Source organism: Argentina anserina, chromosome 1 (assembly GCF_933775445.1).
Source record: "Argentina anserina chromosome 1, drPotAnse1.1, whole genome shotgun sequence".
Lineage (NCBI taxonomy): Eukaryota > Viridiplantae > Streptophyta > Magnoliopsida > Rosales > Rosaceae > Argentina > Argentina anserina.
The window spans coordinates 13,773,654-13,794,428 of NC_065872.1; the positions used below are offsets into that span (position 1 = coordinate 13,773,654).

The 20,775-nt window shown below is 36.6% G+C and overlaps 1 protein-coding gene across 1 annotated transcript; it reads right to left on the reverse strand.

The window, feature by feature from the left end:
• Positions 1-14,708: 14,708 nt before the first annotated feature.
• On the reverse strand, positions 14,709-16,953 carry LOC126785612 (probable WRKY transcription factor 51). Its single transcript, XM_050511251.1, has 3 exons — positions 16,627-16,953; positions 16,354-16,515; positions 14,709-15,016 (listed from the first exon to the last, which is right to left on the reverse strand). The coding sequence occupies exons 1-3, from the start codon at positions 16,851-16,853 to the stop codon at positions 14,791-14,793; spliced, it is 615 nt and encodes a 204-aa protein (XP_050367208.1). The 5' UTR covers positions 16,854-16,953; the 3' UTR covers positions 14,709-14,790.
• Positions 16,954-20,775: the final 3,822 nt, after the last annotated feature.

Genomic DNA, 20,775 nt, shown 5'->3' on the forward strand with positions numbered 1-20,775 from the left:
CAACCGCCAGAAGTTGCTGCTATGTCGGCGCCGCCTCCTCCGGCCACCATAGCTCGAGATTCTTGGGGGGTTTTGCTTGTCTCAGTCCCAGCAACATTCCCACAAAAGGAATCGAGCCAAATCGAAGTGTAAGTACCCGAATCAATATTTCAATTTCTAGGGTTTTTGAATAGTGCCGAATTTATGTTCTTCATTGTTTGGACTGTTTAGGCTCGGATCACCAAAGAAAGTTGTTGAAAAATTTTGTTTAAGTTGTGGTGGTGAAATTTGGTGATGATTGGTGGCGGTCGGTGAACAGTAACGACGCATGAATAATACTATGAATAGTGATCTGTAACTGTGAACAGTGACGCCACATGAATAGTTCAAGTGAATAGTGATTTGTACCAGTAAATGTGAACAGTTGCATGGTAAAACAGTAGCCGTGAACAGTGTTTTGGCAAAAACAGTAACTGTGAACAGTGGTTTAATAAAAACATTGATTAGTCACATGAACAATGTTCTGTGAACAATGTTTTATGAACAACATTTAGCTGTGCTGAAATCGTCACCTGATATTTTAAGTATCATTTTCTAAGCATTTATCGTACTATTACGTGACTGACGAAACGAGTGAAGAAATTACTTTCAGGGTCGTGGAAGTTGCACGCAGGAAAAAAGGTGAGTAAAACTCACATATTTACGAATCTACCATTGGGAAGATTCAAGATTTTGCAAGAGTTTTTAATATTGAATTACGACATGTATACAATATAGTGGATTACATATATATTGTATAAATGGTAATAAGTACATATATATATATAGTTTGCTATATTATATACTGTTAGGAATTCATTAGAATTGGTCATTTCGATGACGAGAATTAAATATTGAGCATGTGATTTGATTTTTGTACAATATGAGGTGTGATTATTGTACGTGGTTTTAACATAAGTTTGTTAAAATGTTTTATCTTCGAACGAGTTTTTGTCTTCGGACGTGTTTATGAAATATGACATGTATATGATATAATAGATTATATATATATTGTATAAATGGTAAATAGGTACATATATATATAGTTTGCTATATAATATACTGTTATGATTTTATCGTGATTATGTCATTTTGATGACGAGATTTATATATCGAGCATGTGATTTTGATTTGTACAATATGATGTGAGATTATTGTACTTAATTTTAACATGGAGATTGTTAAAATGTTGATTTGTCTTCGGACTTGATTTTTTTACAATATGATGTGAGATTATTGTACGTGATTTTAACATGGAGATTGTTAAAATGTTGATTTGTCTTCGGACTTGATTTTGTACAATATGATGTGAGATTATTGTACGTGTTTGGCAAGTCGGAACCTAGCCTTTGGTCGGGCGAAAGTTACGATACAGTTAGAGCTCTAGTCTGTCTACCGAAGTCCTGCATGTGAGGTAACGAGTGGTTATCTGCTCATGAGTACTCATATTTTTGGATGTTGGGTAGCGGGTGGTTGTCCAATATCGGCGGTGTACTACGAGAGGGGTAACAGATGTGTACTAGCGTTCTTTAGTACCCGTATTATAAATGCATTTGGGTAACCAGAAGGGTTGCTTAATTTCTCATGAGCGCTTCATTTCATAATTTTGGGACAACCAGATGGGCCGTCCATTGACTCATGAGTGCATTTATATTTGTTTGATTTGTGGATTTTCGTATATATTGTTATGCAAGTTATATTTTCATTTTACTCATACGAGCTGTAAAGCTTACCGGGTTTGTGTTTACAATCCCGGTGCACCAATTCGATCGTGTAGTGGATAACTCCGCAGGTGTGGATTAGCGGGAATTGACGGACCGCTCAGAGGACTTGAAGTTATTTATTCCCAACTTGTGTGAGGATTTGGTGTGACTATCTTGTGAGGTTGTTGTGAGAATTATACATTTCCATTTATTATAATGTTAAATCATAATTTGGTTTGTAATAATCGGTTTGACTGATTTGTATTTTGAACTCAGAGATGATCCGCTGTGGCATTTTAAATGATTTTGATTTCATTGAGATTGTTTGGTGTTTAACGACTTTGAAATTTTGAGTTTTTAAGCTTGAAATTTTGGGGTCGTTACAACCGGGACCGTGGTTCTTCCAACATTTCTTGTTCCTCCTAGAAGGGGCTTTGAATTGCAATCACGAAGAACAAAGCCATTGGTTATAGCATTCTGTTGAAACCGAGCCATCAAAATTAATCTTAATAGTGTTTACAGATGGAGGGTTCTACCTAATGGTGTTGTTGCTTTTTTGGCTTCCCCTCATACTACTTCCACCATCAAGACTTGCACATTTGAGTAGTATTTATTTTATCATTTTTTGTCTTCCAGATTTGCCAACATAAAGTGAGAGCTTTGGCAAACAGAGTTTCATCATATGGTTTATCGAAAAATAATTCCTATATAACTAGTTAGGTTGCATGTATATGTGGAAAAAGTTGATGATTAAGATCTTCCAAAGGTGTTCAGGTTTACTAAGAACATCCTAACAGCTCTTGTAAAACTAAAATAATGTCTATTTTAGAGGGAAAACACCATATTTTTGCTATAACAGCTCATAAAAACATCATTTATTATAGAAAAAGTCAAAAAAGAAAGAATGAAAATATCTAGATTTATAGAATTTTTAAAACTTGTATAATTTATCGAAAAACTCTAAACTTTATTACTTGCCCTTAGAATTCACTCTCTTTCTTATAAAAGGAAAAAGTTGATTAAATCATTTCTTTATTTTGAACAAATATATAATAATTTTATAAATTCATTAAGTTATGCATGAATACATTTAATTTTGTCAAATATTATAGAAGAGCTATTAGAGTTCGTGACTTTTTTTTATACAAATTTTGTGATTTTCTCTTTTATAATAGAGAATTTATTTAAGAGTCGTTTAAGATGCTCTCGCTAACCAAGAGAGTTATGTCCAATTATCCATATATAAATCAGATGGTAGGGCGAATTATTTTAAAGTATAGTTGCCATTTGTTTAATTTCATCTAAGCACAATCTAAGGAGCATGGACACGGTAGTTTGCCCGCGTATTGCGTATCAGATACGGACACGACACTGATACATTCGGACACGCAAAGAATACGTTCGGATACACGATCTCTAGTTGGACACGGTTTGGACACATCATATCCTATATGGACACGCGAATCCTTTGCCTGCCCAAAATTTCTATGTCCTTGTCGATCCCGCATTGTTCTTATTCTTTGGAACACGTGAGGTCATCAAGGTTTAAGCCAAAGAAAGGGGGTTGATTCTTTGTTAGAATTGTTGTTGCCTGGTCGAGTAATGGGAAGTCTGGCCTAGGAGTCATCATCAGGAACCATGATGGTGTTCTTGTTGGTGGAGAGGCCTCGTCGGCGGTTGCGGATTCTGCTGAGTCCGCTGAAGGTTTGGTCATCAATCACAATGTCGATCTTGTTCTATAATTGGGATTGGATCGGATCATTTTTGAATCTGATTCTCTTAATACTATATCTAATCTATCAAAGGGCTGGACGAATTGGATGACTTACCCAATAGTACAACAGATTAGGAGGAAGTGTTCTTCCTTTTCTTTCAACAATTGGAGTTGGGCTCCTCGTGAAGCTGAGATTGATGTTGATTTGTAATTTGAGGGGTACAGTTTCTGGTTTTCAGAGATTGGTGGTGGATGATGAAGATAGATGTTTTAGGGCCAATATCAAACTCGTCCCATGACGGCTTATTATATGTTATCAAAGATCCTTTTTTTTTGTTGAAGGGCTTAATCACTTATAATTAAAGTTTTTTAGAAGAAAACTTGTTAGCAAGTATCCTTATAACTGTATTACTTATAATAATTCATATTTTTTATTTAGAAATATAAATTAAATATAATTTTTGATTAGTGTGTCCATCACGTGTCCGTGTCCAAAATAATTTTCAATTAACGTGTCCACGTATCGTATTGTGTCCAATACAGACACGTGTGTCCGTGTCCGTGCTTTTTAGAGCACAATTAAACATAAGTCTCTTGATTAATTAGTGAGGATATGAAAACTACAATCTTTACTTCTCCTCTTACAAGTTACAGCTGAACTAAAGCGATTTCATTCATTCTAAAAAATATTTCTTTGAACCAACTCAAAAAGTGTTCCCTTGATTTGTGTATCGGTCAAATATGTAAGTGTATCCGATAATTAAAAATAATTATTTAAATTTCCATTTTGCCCCACTTTTAGCTACTTATTTGAGCACTGAAATCCGCTTTTCTATTCCTTCTGCTTCGACATAAAAATGCATTCATGTTCCGGGAGAATTATTATTCTATCATCGTGTGTGTCTTAGCCTATTTAGGTTTCCTTATTAGAGTAGATTATGTTTTATGTAATAGATATCAATCCATGATTCTTCGGGATACTTTATATGTAATGTCTATATAGAGGCCCCATTATCAATCAATAAAAGGTTACGTTCTGTTCTATTACATTGTTATTATTCTCGTTTCGTTCCTCCTTGAACACGTTATCTGCACTTTGTTCTAAAGTGTCTCAGCAACGATGCCAACACTAGAAAAATTAAACCAAAGCACTTTATCACCGGCAGCCTTTTCTTCCAAGTATCGCCGAAAATTTTGAGCAAATCCGACAAAGAGTTGTCAGAAAAGCAAGTTTAGAAAATGAATCTGCTATGGGCACCCAAATATTTCCTCTAGGCACCCACCCTCTTCCTTCCCCGATGATCCTCCAGCGCGTGCCACCGTGGCAACTCGGGCATCAGTTCGTAGCCGTTAGCGCCGCCGTCATGCATACCCAGGACCCCTGCGAGTCTCCCTAGAGCCCAAATCGTCAACGCCATCAAGCAGTTTCACGATACCTAGCTCTGGCGTCCTTAGATTTGTTCTTGTTTTAAAGACTCGTCACGTCACCACGAAGTTCTCAACCTCATCGAGCCTCCCCGATGCTCCAACGCCCATGCTAGTGCGTCTCGTTAGACCAGTTCGCCGATAGACCCCCCCCCAGTCACCCTCCTTCTCGCAGCCCCGCCAAGACCTAGCGTCTTGCTCAACCCAAATCTACACAATCTGATCCATGTCAATTTTTTTTCAAGCCCGACCCAACCTAGCAGCTTTCTGGGCTCAACCTTCCGAGCCCAATAGCCCTTGGGTTTTCAATTCTATTTCAATTCTATTTCCTTTCCTTTTCTTTTCCTATATGTTGATTTAATCATTTTATTTACACATTTAGTTTCTCACTATATTGCATGTGCTCGTATAGGAAAAATGATCAATCATCGTACCATAGTTATGACATGCATGCCAGAGATGGACATTCCTCAAGAGCAAGTTATGACATCTGTACGAAGATCAAAAAGGAAATTCATCAAGCAGCTTTTCTACATGAAGATCGATTTGCAGAGCAATTTAATTATATGTGATCTATTTGGCAGACTAACAAGTAAGCTTTTCTTAAAGTTGATGTTTTTGAACATACATACATACATATATAAATTATCGGGCAATATTAGTCTTCTTCTAGTCTCATTTCTGGCCTTTCTTATAACGCTGATGAGACCAAAAAGGGATATGATTCCCCTCTTGGTCAACGTTTTTTGTGCGACGATCCTGGGGGAGTCACGTTATTATTTAAAGAGAAAAAATCTATTTCGTGTGATCGCCTGAGTGCACCGCTGTTTTGGGTGTGATCATGAGAATCATCGTTATGCACCGATTATTTTGTGACCATATACATCACAACCCTTCTAATTCTGGTTACATACTTGCATAATTTCGATTATTCAAAACCTGTACAACCCTCATTTCTTATGGATGCGTCGTCATTGCGACTGTTATTTGAATGTTTAAGTTTTCTTAAACTCATATCTATAAATGATAATCTCAAGGTCTACGTAATCATTTATTTGAGTTGCAATTCACTATTCTGAAGCAGCAATGTTTGATGACAAAACATCCCAAAAATAGCAAATTCTATGGGACACATTTAAAGTGATTCAATAAACATCTATGACGTTGTTTGACCCGAGTTGACCTTGATGCATGATCCACATCCAAGAAACACAAGACATCTTTTTGGCACCTGTATCTATTTATATTGAGTGAACATTTGAAATGGAAACGTAACATTCTTCAATTCTCAAGTTAGCAGATTTTTAGCCTCACTCTAAGGCTCCGCCCGATCTAATATGCAAGATTTTATTACTACAAACTTTTGATTAGTCAATCTATTTTGACTATGTAATCTGCTTACTATTTTTCAAGTATGACATTGACATTGCTATGTTTCTTACTCGACTTTAGCTTAAGTCGTCTATTGGAATTTGAAGTTTATTTGTATTGTATTATGATTGACATATTCAATAAAATTTCTCATATTTTTGTTTACAAAATGATCTCATGAGAATTTTATTGGTCTTGAACCTAGCATAAAAATGGTCAATGTTTACAACTCGTTGTGATTCTAAAATTGGTCACGTTTGGGTTACATGAGATCTCAATAGTACTGCATTGTGAATTTGGAACTTAACATTTGGAAAACGAACCTTGAAATGTCAAAATTTGACATCATTATCATCTCTGGCATTCCTGGAATGTTTCTAGCCGTTTTGGCCACCTTCCATCCTATTTTTGGTGTTTCCGGCACCACTGCCTGATTCCTGTCAGCGATACCTGTCGGATATGAAGTCCAGCCTCCTAACATGCCAGATTTCGGCCGTCGGCGGCTGATTTTCGCTCACCGGCGCCACCAGGTTTCTAGTGAGTTTTTCGTCGATTTTACGTTGTTTTCTCGTTACTTTCCTGGAATATTTCCGACATTATTTGTTGAAGGGTTTTCCCGCCAATGTTTCATTCGGTTTTGAGTTATTTGGACAAGATTTTCCGGTTATCTTTTCAGGTTTTCTCCAAGTCGTTTCATAACTCAAACGATTTTATCATTGGTGACCTCCCGCAACAATTAGATGGTTTTTACCACCCTAATTTTTTGGTATTCAACTGTTCCAATACTATGTTTTTCCAACTCTTAAGTTGAAGAATGTAGTTCTATTCCCATGTGATACACTCGATGGAATTGCATTTTGTTTTAATCCCCCCTCTTACAATATTCTACAGTGTACTGTCTAGAGAAGTTCACCGTGTTGTGGACTTTCTTAATTTTATTTTGAGAATGTCCTGCCGTGAAATCGAGTGTCTTGCTAATTGCGTAACCACCCACACTGTCCTACGGCACAATTAGTTATTTTATGGATCTTGTGTGGAGATTGTGTTTTATATCTTCGTGTCTTGCTAATTGCTAATTGCTAAGTGCTAAGTTTTAAAGGTCATACATGCCAATAATTTTCATCTGAATACTTATGTTGAGAATGAAGAAGAATATCTTTGTCATAAATTCTAAAAATTGGTTGTACGCAACCATGTTGCCTTTCTGCAGCTGCCTTGCATGGCTTCGCAAACCCTGTAGCCCTGCAGCTATCCTGCACTGCCCTGTAGCCCCGCAACCAGTGGTGGACCTAGGATTGGAATCTAGGTGGACTTGAGTTTGCCGATAGACAAAAAAAATTTTGGGAGGAAATTTATTAACTTGAAAGGAGAGATACACCGAAAAGGGGAGGATATAGCCCTACCCCTAAAATGTAATTAAAGAGAATAAACTAGCTAAATTTAACTCTACGGTTCAATTAAACGTCAAACTCTAGTATGACATCCTCATTGAAAGTCATGTATGGCTCAGTGGCTGCACTCAATATTAGAGAAGAAACTTCTATTAGGCTAAGTTTAATAGTTTAGTGGGTTTATATATATATATATAGCATTGTAGAACGAGAATCTGAAAACAAACAAGAATGCAGACACGTGTACAAATAAAATGTAATTTATTGAATATCAAGCGCGGGGTTACAATCTTTGTGAACTCCTCTGATTCTATCTCCGTATATGACTTGGCTCAAGGGTGACGTGCACTTGATCTTGAGAATTTGAGTTTGACTTGAGTTTGGATTTGGATTTGATGAAGAACGAACGATTTGGCCGCTTGACGATTCTTCGTGGACTTGAGTTTGGATTTGGATTTGATGAAGAACGAGCGATTTCATGGCTTGATGATTCTTCGTGGATTTGATCTTTGTGGACTTGAGAGACTTCGGGATTTGTCGAGAGTGATCTTGCTTAAGTGATTTTCTCTCTTCTTCTCAAGTCCATTCTCTTCATGTTGGAAGGGGTATTTATAGTGTCAAGACTTCTATTTTGTAGAATATTTTAATGACACTAAAATAATAAATTTCTTTAATTGTATAATTAAATCAATATGTATTTTTCCGATTAATTTAAAATTAGTTATTCCCATAACTAAATTAAACAAAAAATAATTGACTTAATTATAACCATTAAAGAATTAATTATTATATTAATTAAACGTCCGATTACTATTTCGAATCGTCAATGACATTCAATTTTTTGATTTACGTCTGAATTACATAGCTTTAATTACGATCATCCATTTATGTGCTGACACGAATTTTATTCGGATCCGCACGAAATTTGTTGACTTTTGGGCCACGTGTGCAATTTTGTCGGGCTCTTGGTCGATTTAATCATTTAATGAAGATAATTTACCTCATTAAATTTCATGTATCTACAAGTATTAGAAAAAAATTTTGGCCGTGAGAACTGGGTGGACTTGAGTCCACTCACCAATACACTTGGGTCCGCCCCTGCCCGCAACGCTGCAACCCCTACAACTGCCCGCAGGCCCTCCTACACGGCGTCTTGACAAACCTGCTTAATTGATGACTCTTATTGTCAATATTTTCATGTGAGACTCTAATTAAGTATATTTCATTCTTACAAAATATTTAAGGTAACATTAGTGGACCCTATCCAACCGAATGCAGACATTTTTTGGTATTTTTATGGTATATGTTAAAAGCATTGACGCGTTGGTCACACGTCGCTTTTCTATCCACATGGAATGCTACATTTGCTAAGTTTTTAGCTATGATCATCATACTAAGGGATCACCACCCTCCAATCCTCTATAATCTTATTCGATTAGATACCGTTGCAGAGTTCACCTCCTAGACTTGTGATGATTTCATTTTTCATCTACTGGGATCGTTGTTGAACATATAATTCCTCAGGTTCATTCACAGTACTATCCAGCAGAGCCCGGACTTGGTTATGGGTACTGACCTACCGATATTTGCATGGGGATGTGTAATGATGTTGCATGCAACGACACTTATTCGTTTCAGACCCACAACTCACCAAGCATTTAGTGCATACCAGATGGTTACTGAATATGATCCCAACATTCTTTTCACTAACGCATATTTGGTTAATTTGGTTATGTGCCTCCATTTTAGTATCTCAAATGGGTCTACATGAAACGATTAAGTATTTTGGTTGGTTATAATTTATGAATCACTAACACTTATCCGCTATTTCTAATCTACAACCGTGGATCTCTATCTTGCGATATTCGCAGATGATCACTTTGATGAGACATACTTCCTTTCGTTAGAGGGAGATATGGAATGCTCTCATTCCGGTTTTAACGCCAGGAGTTGACGTGGTGTGGGTCTCATTAAGATCCCTTCCTACTCAAAAGTGAGCAAAAGTGCAACGCATTATTGACTTCCAGAAAGTTAAAAATTTGATGCTCAATGACTTTACCGATATTGCAAAAGTGACGAGATTGCATATAAATGCTATGTGCCGGTAAGGTTGGAACTCTCAAAATATGGGAGAAAATATGACATGGTCCTAGCACCATTGGCACCATCCCTGACAGTGGGAATGAAGTCGATGATGGCACTATCGTGCGTTGTGGTGTTGTCGGCGCCCGTTGTATTACACCACAAAACAAGGGCGGCAAACACAAAGATAGACTAGTAAGGGTCATAGCTTCGGTCTTGGCTCTTACCTAGATGAGGGGGAGACCATTATTCTCTAGAATAAAAAATCAGAAAGAAGCGAGGTGCGTAGGCACAAGTATTTTCACCCATCATCAAGAGATATTCTCTAAATATGTCTATCAACTAAGTTTATGTGATACGCTACAGACTCATTTTATTGATATCAGAGAACAAAAGAAATCTCTCAATTGATCGTAAGAAACGCTTGTGTATGCTAATTGATTGATCTCCCATGGTTGATCAATAGTAGTGTCCATGAAAACTGATTTGCAGCATATGATAGTGGGCATAACATATCTATAAAAGAGATCTTGACACAGATATGAAACTGCCCAAATGACCTTAATTGCATGCTCAATTAAATGTCTTCAGACCATGGAGAGCTTATGCAGTCAGATTACGACGTTCGAAAGAATGTAGTACAATCGATTGCAAGACTCATATTCATATGTGTTCATATGAAACCCAATTCTAGACTCTTTATTTCATCTAAGTTAAGACGATGAAGAGTTGCAATGAGTTATAGATTCATATATGTTAGTGTTGTTGATACATTATTGCTTTCATTATGATGTGATTAAATAGGCACCTATGGATCGTCATTGAAGTTGAATTGTTCTTTTGACATGGGTTTAATTCTACACGTAGTGCACCATCAAAAATTATATCCACACCAATGTTGTCAGCAGCTCCAGTAATATCAACGTATGTCTTGGTGTAGAAGTTGACACTGGCAACGTAAAGGATGCGTACGGTTCTATCTCGGACCATAATTAGTCCTTTATTGGTCCATTCCCCCATTCTTTTCTGAAAGATACATTAAATGCGACAAATCATAATATGTCCAGTTTCGTAGGTCAACTTCAACGAGACCTACATGATAGCTCATTCAATGCAATATGGTGAGTTTGGTACCTTTGGAAATGTCTATGTGTCTACTTTTCAGAGACACTAACTATTTATTCATAGCTATCGTATTGGGTGAGTTATGACCGTTTTAGCAAAGTATGACAGTTCTGTCCAGGAATTTGCAAGGCAGTTAACTTTGACAGAGCATTGTGAACTTCTCTGGTCGAATTAGGTTGTGAACTTTATGTCACTGGAAAGCGACACGTGTCTTCTTTCCAAAACATTTTACGGTTCACTAATACCTATTGTGATGAAGAAGTTATGTCTGTTTAAGTGAGTAAATGTCTTTCTACCCGAGAATCTGATTTTTATTACAAAATCTTGTTTTAAGTTGTTATGCAATCTTGTTTTCTAAGATCTAAATTTGGCTAAGTATAACATGTATGATCTATGGATGTATGACTAGATTAATAATTAATTATTAGCCTAAGACTACATTTGAGAAGCATGTAATGAACGTTGTATACGTTGTTCTTTGTACTCCATGATTATGACACTAATCAAGGGGAGTTGTTTCGTAGACTTCAGGGGGAGTCTACCTCACATGATACTATCAAATGTAGATGGTGTGTTGTGCTCTTTTTCCCTTTATTCAAGCTTTTGTTTTTCACCAAAGAGGTTTTTATTTTGCTTGACATGGTTTTTACCGAGACAATGTTATGTGCACCATGCAACCTTGACATGTGACACAAGGGGGAGTGTTCCGGGAGAATTATTATTTTATTTTTGTGTGTCTTAGCCTATTTAGGTTTCCTTATTGGAGTAGATTATGTTTTATGTAAAATATATGAATCTCTGATTTTTTGGGATACTCTGTATGTAATGTCTATATATAGGCTCTATTATCAATCAATAAAAAGTTATGTTATGTTCCATTACGTTGTTGTTATTCTCATTTCGTTCATCCTCGAACAATCCACACATTTATATTATTATATAAGGTTACCGTTGATCGACTTTGTAGCCACACTACAAAAAAAAGTTGGCAATAAACACATTTATATGTGGCTAACATGTGAGTGTTACCCATGTGGCAATTGTAAAAAATGCCACAAATTTCATGTAAATGTGACAATTAAATTGTTATAATAATCAAATTGCCACATTTGTTTGAAATTTGTGACATTTTTTGTAATGACCACACCACTAAAAACCACATATCCATATTTTTGTGACTTTTGCATTTGTGGCTTTTACTCGTATCTTTTGTAGTGCCAAGTCGCCATATTCAATCAAGACCATCATATTTATTACAATTAGAACATTTTGTTTTGTTCCAGTGGGGGCTGTAACTTTCATCAGTATTAACCGTCATTGACATGTCATTTTTCTGTTTCACAACGATAGGAACTCCAATGCAAGCCACTAATGATAATCGTGTTTTTCCTTCCGGCATAATCCCCATTTTCAAGCTTACGAAACACGTACAATACTGAAAGGCAGATTGATCGATAATGGTAGCTAGATCTTCATCATATTCCAGCCTGGTTGAAATTGTTAACAATGTACGTACTTGACCCAGTAATAGTCTGATCGATTATCCTATATGATTAAATACTTGCTTCAGTTGAAGATATTCCCGGAGATTTGACGCGCGCTGCATGTTCTTAATTAATTGACTGCAGATTATATTTACCATGTCCATATCATCCTTTACTTGAATGCTTCATGCATATAAACATATCAATATATGCATCTATAACCTCCAGTCGATTTGATTATATCAGACGGTACAATATTGAGTGTCAACGTATGTTGAGTATCATTGACGGTTCGATACAAGCATGAGAACGATTCATTATATAGTCAGATAAGGTTAGTGCCAACAGTGCAATTAGGGCTAGGGCTAGGGCTAGGTTAGGTTAGGATTCTCGCAGGATCATCTTCAACGATGTACACCGTCCGGCCTCCGGACCGGAGGGCATGCCTTGAATGTTCTTCAGTAGCGTCACGTCTGAATGATTGCATGATATATAATGACGAATGATTCCTCTGCTTTAACTTTTTTGATACGTACTAGCGCTGGTGGGGTGTTTATCTGGGACCAGGGATTAAACCATGTTTGTTTTGATAGGCAAGTGGCCTGGGGAGTCACATATACATATAAGAAACCAAAGAATTAAAGATACTCTAGGAGACTAGGTATTAACTTTGTAATTTTGTTTCTTATTATTGTGGAAACACCGATCGATGCTTGTATATTGCAGCTGGGGGCGGCTATAAGTATGGATTAGGATCCTCTCCTCAGCTGAAGTTCGTCCTTAGTTGTCCTCAGTTTTCAATCACAACCGTTCACACGATATCCAAAGGTTATTATGATGACACCTCAGCAAAAGTCATTATATTCCCAGTAAAAATTATTTAAGCTCACTAAAATCTCCACTTCTAACGAAACGTGTTCATCTCATCGTTGACGACCCTCATTCTTTTCTCTTCCGTGAAAATGAATCACGTCAAATATATTTTCTCGATTTAATCTCATTACCACATGAAACTTGCAAGTTTTACCAACTACTATTATATATTGCACTACTGCTCCATGCCTCCATCTGCATTTCTTTGTAACTTGAGGGAAATACCACTTGGATCTTTCTCCATTTCCATAACAAAGATGATAGCTGGGTTTAACCTGAAGTTAAAGACTCCTGCTTTTTGTTAATTTGTTTGGATTATTTCCCTCTATTAATTCCCTTTTTGTTTCTCTAAAACAATATAGGATTAATAGATAGAGATTCTTGTTTTGTTCTCATCTATATATCTACCTTTTTGTTTTTTTAATATCAATTGCTGATAGATCTATCAGTAGCTGAATCTCTCTGAGCCATCAGTGGAGATTTCTTGACTTTTGCTGAGTTGTCATCACAATAGCCTTTAGATTTCGAGTGAACGGTTATGATCGAAAGCTGAGGACAACTAAGGATAAACTTCAGCTATGGAGAGGATCCTAATCCTATAAGTATACAGCAATCCACACAGCTGTTGAATCATATTCAAATAATCAAATTGAGTAAGGTCGATATCTGTCGATCATCTATGTGTTGGGTTGGTAATTAAGCCGTATGTCAAAGCTGAAGCCCTGGCTAAGTAAGATCGATCATTACGTATGTTTTACTAAATAATTAATCGATCATTTGAAGGTTGAGAAGATGACCCCACCATTAGATCTTTATGTCAATATGTGTTCAGTGATTAATTGGGAGTGAAGTAAGAAATCATTAATTAATTAATTAAATTATTTCTTTTTACAATTAGGAGTGATAGGAAGTTTAATTCCAAATTAGTATAGTATCCCTTTCACCATGCCTGTTATGGTCATTAATGTGCGCGCATGCTAGCTGGCTCATACTGATCATCAGCCGCCTTCAGAGACCCTTAACTCTCCTGAAGATAAGTACGTAGTTTCTCTTCTTAAATCGTCCTAGGAATTCAAAGGCTTGTCTACGGTAGTGATCGGTCTTTCCCTGTTGTTCTGTTACCGCCACGAGAAAGACAATTAAGCTTTGTTGTGAGCTTTGTTGCTCGACGTACAATGGGTATTATAGCTGCCTGTTCATAAAGACTTTGAGAAGTATATGTTTAGCTTGTATGTGAATTAAGCTTGCATTGATCCAGTAATTCATTATGGTATACTTTAAGTTCTTATTATAATTTAGTTCATATATACGTATAATATCCTTTAATTTGATCATCATCGACCAGTAATTAGCTCTAAATTTCTGATAGTATGAATTCACTTTTGATTTGATACTCTCTCTACAAAATGGAAGTCAATTTGTTACTCTCTTATATACTTGGTCTAGCAATAAATCTCTTTGATCAGTGTGATGCAGGACACACAGGCCGGGAAAAGTTATCATCAGGTGGCCGGCCAGTCGCATAAGAAAAGCAATGCCATATATATTACTGTACATAATTTTTGGTTGTCTTATGAAATATCCTAGTAGATAATAGATGGGATCTATGAAGAAGCAGAAGATTGCAAAGAAGCTCGTAAAGTAGTCCAAATGTTGTTGGAATCCACATCCAGTACTAATGATGCAGGATTGAAATGCAGCTGCACACAATTGGGGGTATCATGATTGTGCATTCCCTCGTATGTGGTAATCACATAGCTCGAGTCTTCTCTGTCCCTCTCTACTCTCTTCTTTACATCGCAGCCTACACTTGAGCACTTGTAGTAATTCCTGATACGAAATGTGAAATAATTAAGTGCTTAAACAGGTAAGTATTATATTAGGTTAGAGTACATTTTTAGTGTAATAGCATCATATATATCAATAGCTAAATTTACATAATAAGAGCTCACACTAAAGAACTAGCTAATTCATATTAAACTGTGTTAATTTTCATTTTTATGTATAAGTGCGTGGAGGACTTTGGCTAGTGATGACCGGGCATGACCCCAAGTAGAAGTAAAATTAAGCACTATGGAAATAAAACCTCACGTATATGAATTAATTAGGTTCTAGTTTCTCCGGAGTACTGCAGATGCCTCCTGGATCACGAATGGTAAAGTTAACACATGCAAGCAAATCTCATTCTTAGTTAATTAAGCTAGCATTATGCATGCATACATATATTTAGAGCAATTTGTTACATCACTACGACGGGGTCTATTTTAAGCAAGCCATTAAATCTACATTTCCGTAACGCAGTCTAATAATATATCCGAAAGTTTATTATCAATCCTTGAAACAAATATACTTAGGGCTCATATAAATCATGTACTTGATCATCTAGCTATAATTAAGTAGACCACGTACGTACGGACTCCAACAAATCATAAACATTCTATCTGCAAGAGAATCCTAGCCTATATATGGTCAGATAATCCTATCCTTCTAGTTTCATGAAAACTGAGACCCTTATAAGAATGCATGTCAAGATTGTGAAATTTAGTATATACTCATTTAGGTCAATGCCTTTAATTTAGCAGAAACATACATTTAATCTAAAGAAACAACAACATGCAAATACCTTCGACAAAGACATCGATAAACAATAAGTTTTTCTATGATGATTGAGAAATGCAGCTAGCTGCTAACTAGTGCGCACGCCAACTTGATCGAGTATGATCTGATATGAAGAATATACGTGGTCGTCCCTACCCATTGGGGAAGATGTTTTGGAGGTGAAGAGAGATCACGAGTCTCAAACCAAATTAAAACAAGCCACAAGTTGCATATCATCGATCAGTCGATCAGTGTACAGATAGGTTGGGATTAATAGTAAAGCAACAAGCTTGACTAGACACGACTTTGTGATTACCTACGTTTTCTTGCGTTGTTGATCATTGATGTACCTGTGGCAGGTCAATGGTAGCGTACCCTCTCTCTTTTCTCTCAGAAACACTAGTTCGTCGAGTTAGTACTTGCTAGCTGCAGCTAGCTAGTGATCAATTTTAGAGTTTACTTCGCAGTCGCTAGATGGCCTTTGTAATAAACATATCATTAATTACTAATTGAAAAAAGGAAAATTAAGCTTGATCTTCTCAGTACTTTTTATGCGGTAGATTGATTACCTGGGATATGGGCTGTTCTTCACCGACTTCTTGCCGTACTTCCTCCACTTGAATCCATCATCCATGATCTCCAGCTCCGATTTCGTTTTAAACGCAACCCTATGGCCATGACCCCCTTCACTCTTAAACTCCATCTTACTATTCTTCACTGCAGCCGCATTTCTGCACAAACAGAAACATATCAATCATTCATGTAAGTATTTAAAACTTTCACGTATGCTCAATCTTAATTAAAGTAAAATTAAAAATTGGAAAGGTATGTATTCCACTTGCCTATTAGTGCTGGAGATTCTTGATGTTGCGCTACTTGAACCACCACCAGCAGCACTACCATGAAAAGTTTCCGGCGATATCATGCTCAGCGACGACAAATCCTGATGATCATCAACCCTATAATCGAGCATGAGAAATTCCGATAACTCATCGAAACTCATGAAATTCGGATCCAGCTGATTCTCTCCAAATTGACCGCAGTTCAACCGGCTAGGGTTTGAGTCCATGACCCCCAAGAAGAACTGGTATACAAAGAGTGGCTGAAATTTATGGTAGAGTCAATTGAAAGACACTGCTATATTTGTTAGCTGAGCTTGGCTTACTTATATATACGAATTGTTTACTTGAGCCACTGCACTTTCATATACAGTTTCCTGGAGGCAAGCTATGTAGGTTCTTCTCCTTAATAGTTCCATCAACTTTGCCACGCGGCAGTTGCGAATTGGGCAAGTTGCTGACGTCACCATGAAGACGTCGGATTAGCTTTGCGTTTATGGTAATGGCACTTGCAGAGATGGGACTTGTGTGGATTGGGGACCCGAGTGGGGTGTGAGCTAATAATATATGATCAGTCTGATAAGTGAGGACGGTTGTGGTGGGGAATTCTGATGGCTGCTTCTACTCAAGTCTCAGAGTCTCACATCGATCTCATGATAATCCAAACTGTGAATTAACCTAAAAGTTACTTAAGTGATAAAATATTTACCGAGGACAGTACCGCATTGGTAAGTTCAACCAGAAAATACAAATTAAATGAAAGATCAAAGTGAGATGGAAATTTTGAAAACGAAACATGCCGTTGTTCATTAGCATGCGAAATCGTTATTGCGAACTATGACGTAAAATGTGATATTAAACATTTGATCCCAGAACATCGTTCAAGCTTAGCTAGCTCATGGTTAAGCCTGATCATGGCCGGTTATCACATTGTATTTGTCATCTTGTCTCTGTGCTATTTCGTCATCTGGCTTCATGCATGGATTGGTTTGGTTCATGTCTCTAATTAAGTCTCTTAATTCCTCTTTCTTTCTTTTTTGCTTAGTTTTATTTTACATAAAAAAATCAATTAATTGTTTCCGGTTAAATTAATTAACACGATGAACTCGTTAATTAATGTATACAACGTAGTTGTACATTATCGCAATCGTTTTAAAGCCATCAAACACTAGGCCGCCTCTAGGCGTAGACGTTTAAAACTTGATTAGAATATCTTAGTTTCTCTTGTGTACATGATTAATAGTATAACTTTGATTACTACGTACATAAATGATAGTACGTACGTGGCCGAAGAATGATGAGATTAATTAAGAATGAATTGAAGTTCTAACAGCCAGAATAATATGAAGATATCGAACGACTTCATTATTTCATTTTCATGTATTACTTCACAGAGAATGAAATCCTAACGACCAAAATAACATTTAAAACTGGTGAAGAATATATATGATGTCTCCAACAGATCGAGCTTTACACTTAACAAAAGCTTACCAATGCTTTAAAAGTTCGATGTACGTTCAATTTGTAGACCTTGCTATTCCACAAAATATTGTGATATTAAATGAATATGCATATACTTTTACAAACCTAGCCGCAGTAGAATAGTTTACCACCGCAAGCACAGACAACCCTAGTCTTTCCTCTAACGCACTTAGCTGAAACCCTCGGAGGCCTCACTCTATATATGGTATATTACAATAGAAAAATGGTCCAAACAGTATCTCAAATTTTCCTCATTCTAAACTTCCATATCTCATGTTTCACAAACATCAGAACGGTACCTAACATTAGTGCCTCCATCAGTATGCTCTGTTACGGAGTTGGTATATTGGAGGGTATATGAGTAATTCAGCTTCCTCATATTTGTTTTCTGGTCACAAACCTCTCAGAATTATTTTGTATCTCACTCCACTCTTTTTTGTTTTCATGTTCTTCCTGGCTTTCCAGATTTTGCTTGAAATTTACTTTCCCTTTAGCATCTGGCCAGGGTCTAATGGAGACTTCAGTTATCTTTGCCTAATCTTTATTCAAGAACACCAAATGGCTTGGAAATCCTTTTATTTTCCTTGCTATTTTGCCTTGTAGATTCTTCGTCAAGAACATGAATAATTTCTTCGAAATGTCGTACGTTTTCTTCTGGTGTAGGTTCCAACAAGATGAATTGGCTTGAGCTTTCTTTTAGTAGTTATCTTTTTCACCTTCGACCTCCCAATTCACCTTATTTTGGGTACCCATTGATCTCCCCCTTCATCTGCATTCTTGAGTTGAGAAGATAAAGAACAGAAATTGTGGTGATGAAGTTTATGAAAGAAGAAAGGAGAGGTGACGTTTTCGGGGAGGGCGAGGTCGGAGATGAGAAGGTCAACGACGCTGGCGTCGGAGACGAAGTAGATGGTGCGGTAGCGCATGGCGCCGGCGATGAAGTGATGGGCGGAGGGGTAGTAGACTAGTAGGTGAGGCCTTCGGAGTAGAGGTTCGGGGATTGGAAATTGATGACGTGGGGCTTGCCTGCTTGGGTTTCGTCAGGGCCGGTCCGGAGATTTCCGGGGCTTGAAGCGACGAGAAAAATTAGGGTATCTTGTCAAAAAAATTGAAACAATAAATTTTTTGAAACAACAAAACATAGCAATAAAACTTTTAATAATAATAAAATGCTATAATGTTTGAAACAAAAATATAAAAGTTACAAATATCAGTACATTTCTACTCAAAAATTGTCATTCTTGCATTTTTAGAAGCAAAAGTGTCAATTAAGCACGAACACTCAAGCTTTTCCGCCAACTCCTTTTCAATCGATAACATAGCCAAATCATTCAGTCTTTCTTGAGACATAGTTGATCGAAGATAAGATTTGATCAACTTTAACTTCGAAAAGCTTCTCTTAGCACATGCAACAGTAACAAGTATGGCTAACAAAAGTTTGTAAGCAATCCAAGCATGTAATAACTGCTATCTTTACTCATTTCAAAGTGCTTACAAATTGTTGTTCTACATAATGTAAGATGTAGTTCCATCATAACTGTTAGTAAAAGTAATATAACAACAAATATAAATACAAGTAATTGTTGTATTATATTGTAAAATTGCTCAGGTAATACATTGTCTCAACCAACAAGGTTTTGTATTGACTTACATTGTCAAAATCTTTTGTCCATAAAGATATTGACTTACTGATATCCTTGAAAGATCAATACATTCTTAGAGGGGTCTCACACATAGAAGATTGTTAAATTTTTCTACTGGTGCTAAAGAAAATTAGCACTAGATACATACAAGAAAGATAGAAATGACAGTTACGATACACATTACATTACCCAAGACACAGTCTGATCTTCACCCAAGCCAATGGTCCTCTTGTAGTTGCTCCAAAACTCCAATAACTGAAACATAATCACAATTTTCTTCGTATACATATATAAATCAGCAAAGCATATTCACAAGCTAAGCTATATACTTGATGAAATGAGCCAATTCAGATCTACTTTCTTAAATCAAGATCTAAATTGATACCGCAAAAAAAATTAGATCCTAAACTATCACAAGCACGCACTAACCTTTTGTTTTGGGGACTTGGCGTGGCTATCCAGCAACGAGACTGGGTACCACGACAATTTCTCTCCAATCTCACATAGATAAAAACTGTCAACAATTACTAGTGATCTAAATTAAAATTAATAAATAGAAACCATAACCCCCAATTTCACATTCTAATAACCCAGACCCAAATTAAATATCCCAACTCTTAAAGTTTTTATTATCTAACGAAATTGAAATTAGACTAAAATTGAGAGGATATATAAAGAGATCGTGGTTGAGGTAGAGAAGACTCAGAAGAGGACATAGGTTTCTAACACTAAGATTGGGAGTATAAACTGTGAAAGCTAGATGATAGATAAGAGAAAGTTTGAAAAAGCAAGAGAACTCACCTAGAGGAATGTTTGGATGAATAACGAAGACTGATGAGAAAAGATCTAGGAGACTGAAGGGATCCTAAAAAATAGTTTTGATTTTACAAATGTGAGAGAAGTGGTGCTCTAAATTTTAGAATCTCGTTCTTTATTTTGATATTTTGAAGTCCGGCCCTTCTTTTTTTTTCATAGCGTTTACCATAAAAAATGCTGTCACAACTTTCTTTTATGACCCAATTTTTTT

Bases quoted from the DNA above. Each gene is read 5' to 3' on its own strand.
- LOC126785612 (XM_050511251.1), bottom strand. From the start codon at position 16,853: ATGGACTCAAACCCTAGCCGGTTGAACTGCGGTCAATTTGGAGAGAAT. The intron at 16,516-16,626 runs GCAAGTGGAATA...CTGTTTGTGCAG, and splicing joins AGAATCTCCAGCACTAATAG to AAATGCGGCTGCAGTGAAGA. The intron at 15,017-16,353 runs GTAATCAATCTA...ATTTCGTATCAG, and splicing joins AAGAACAGCCCATATCCCAG to GAATTACTACAAGTGCTCAA.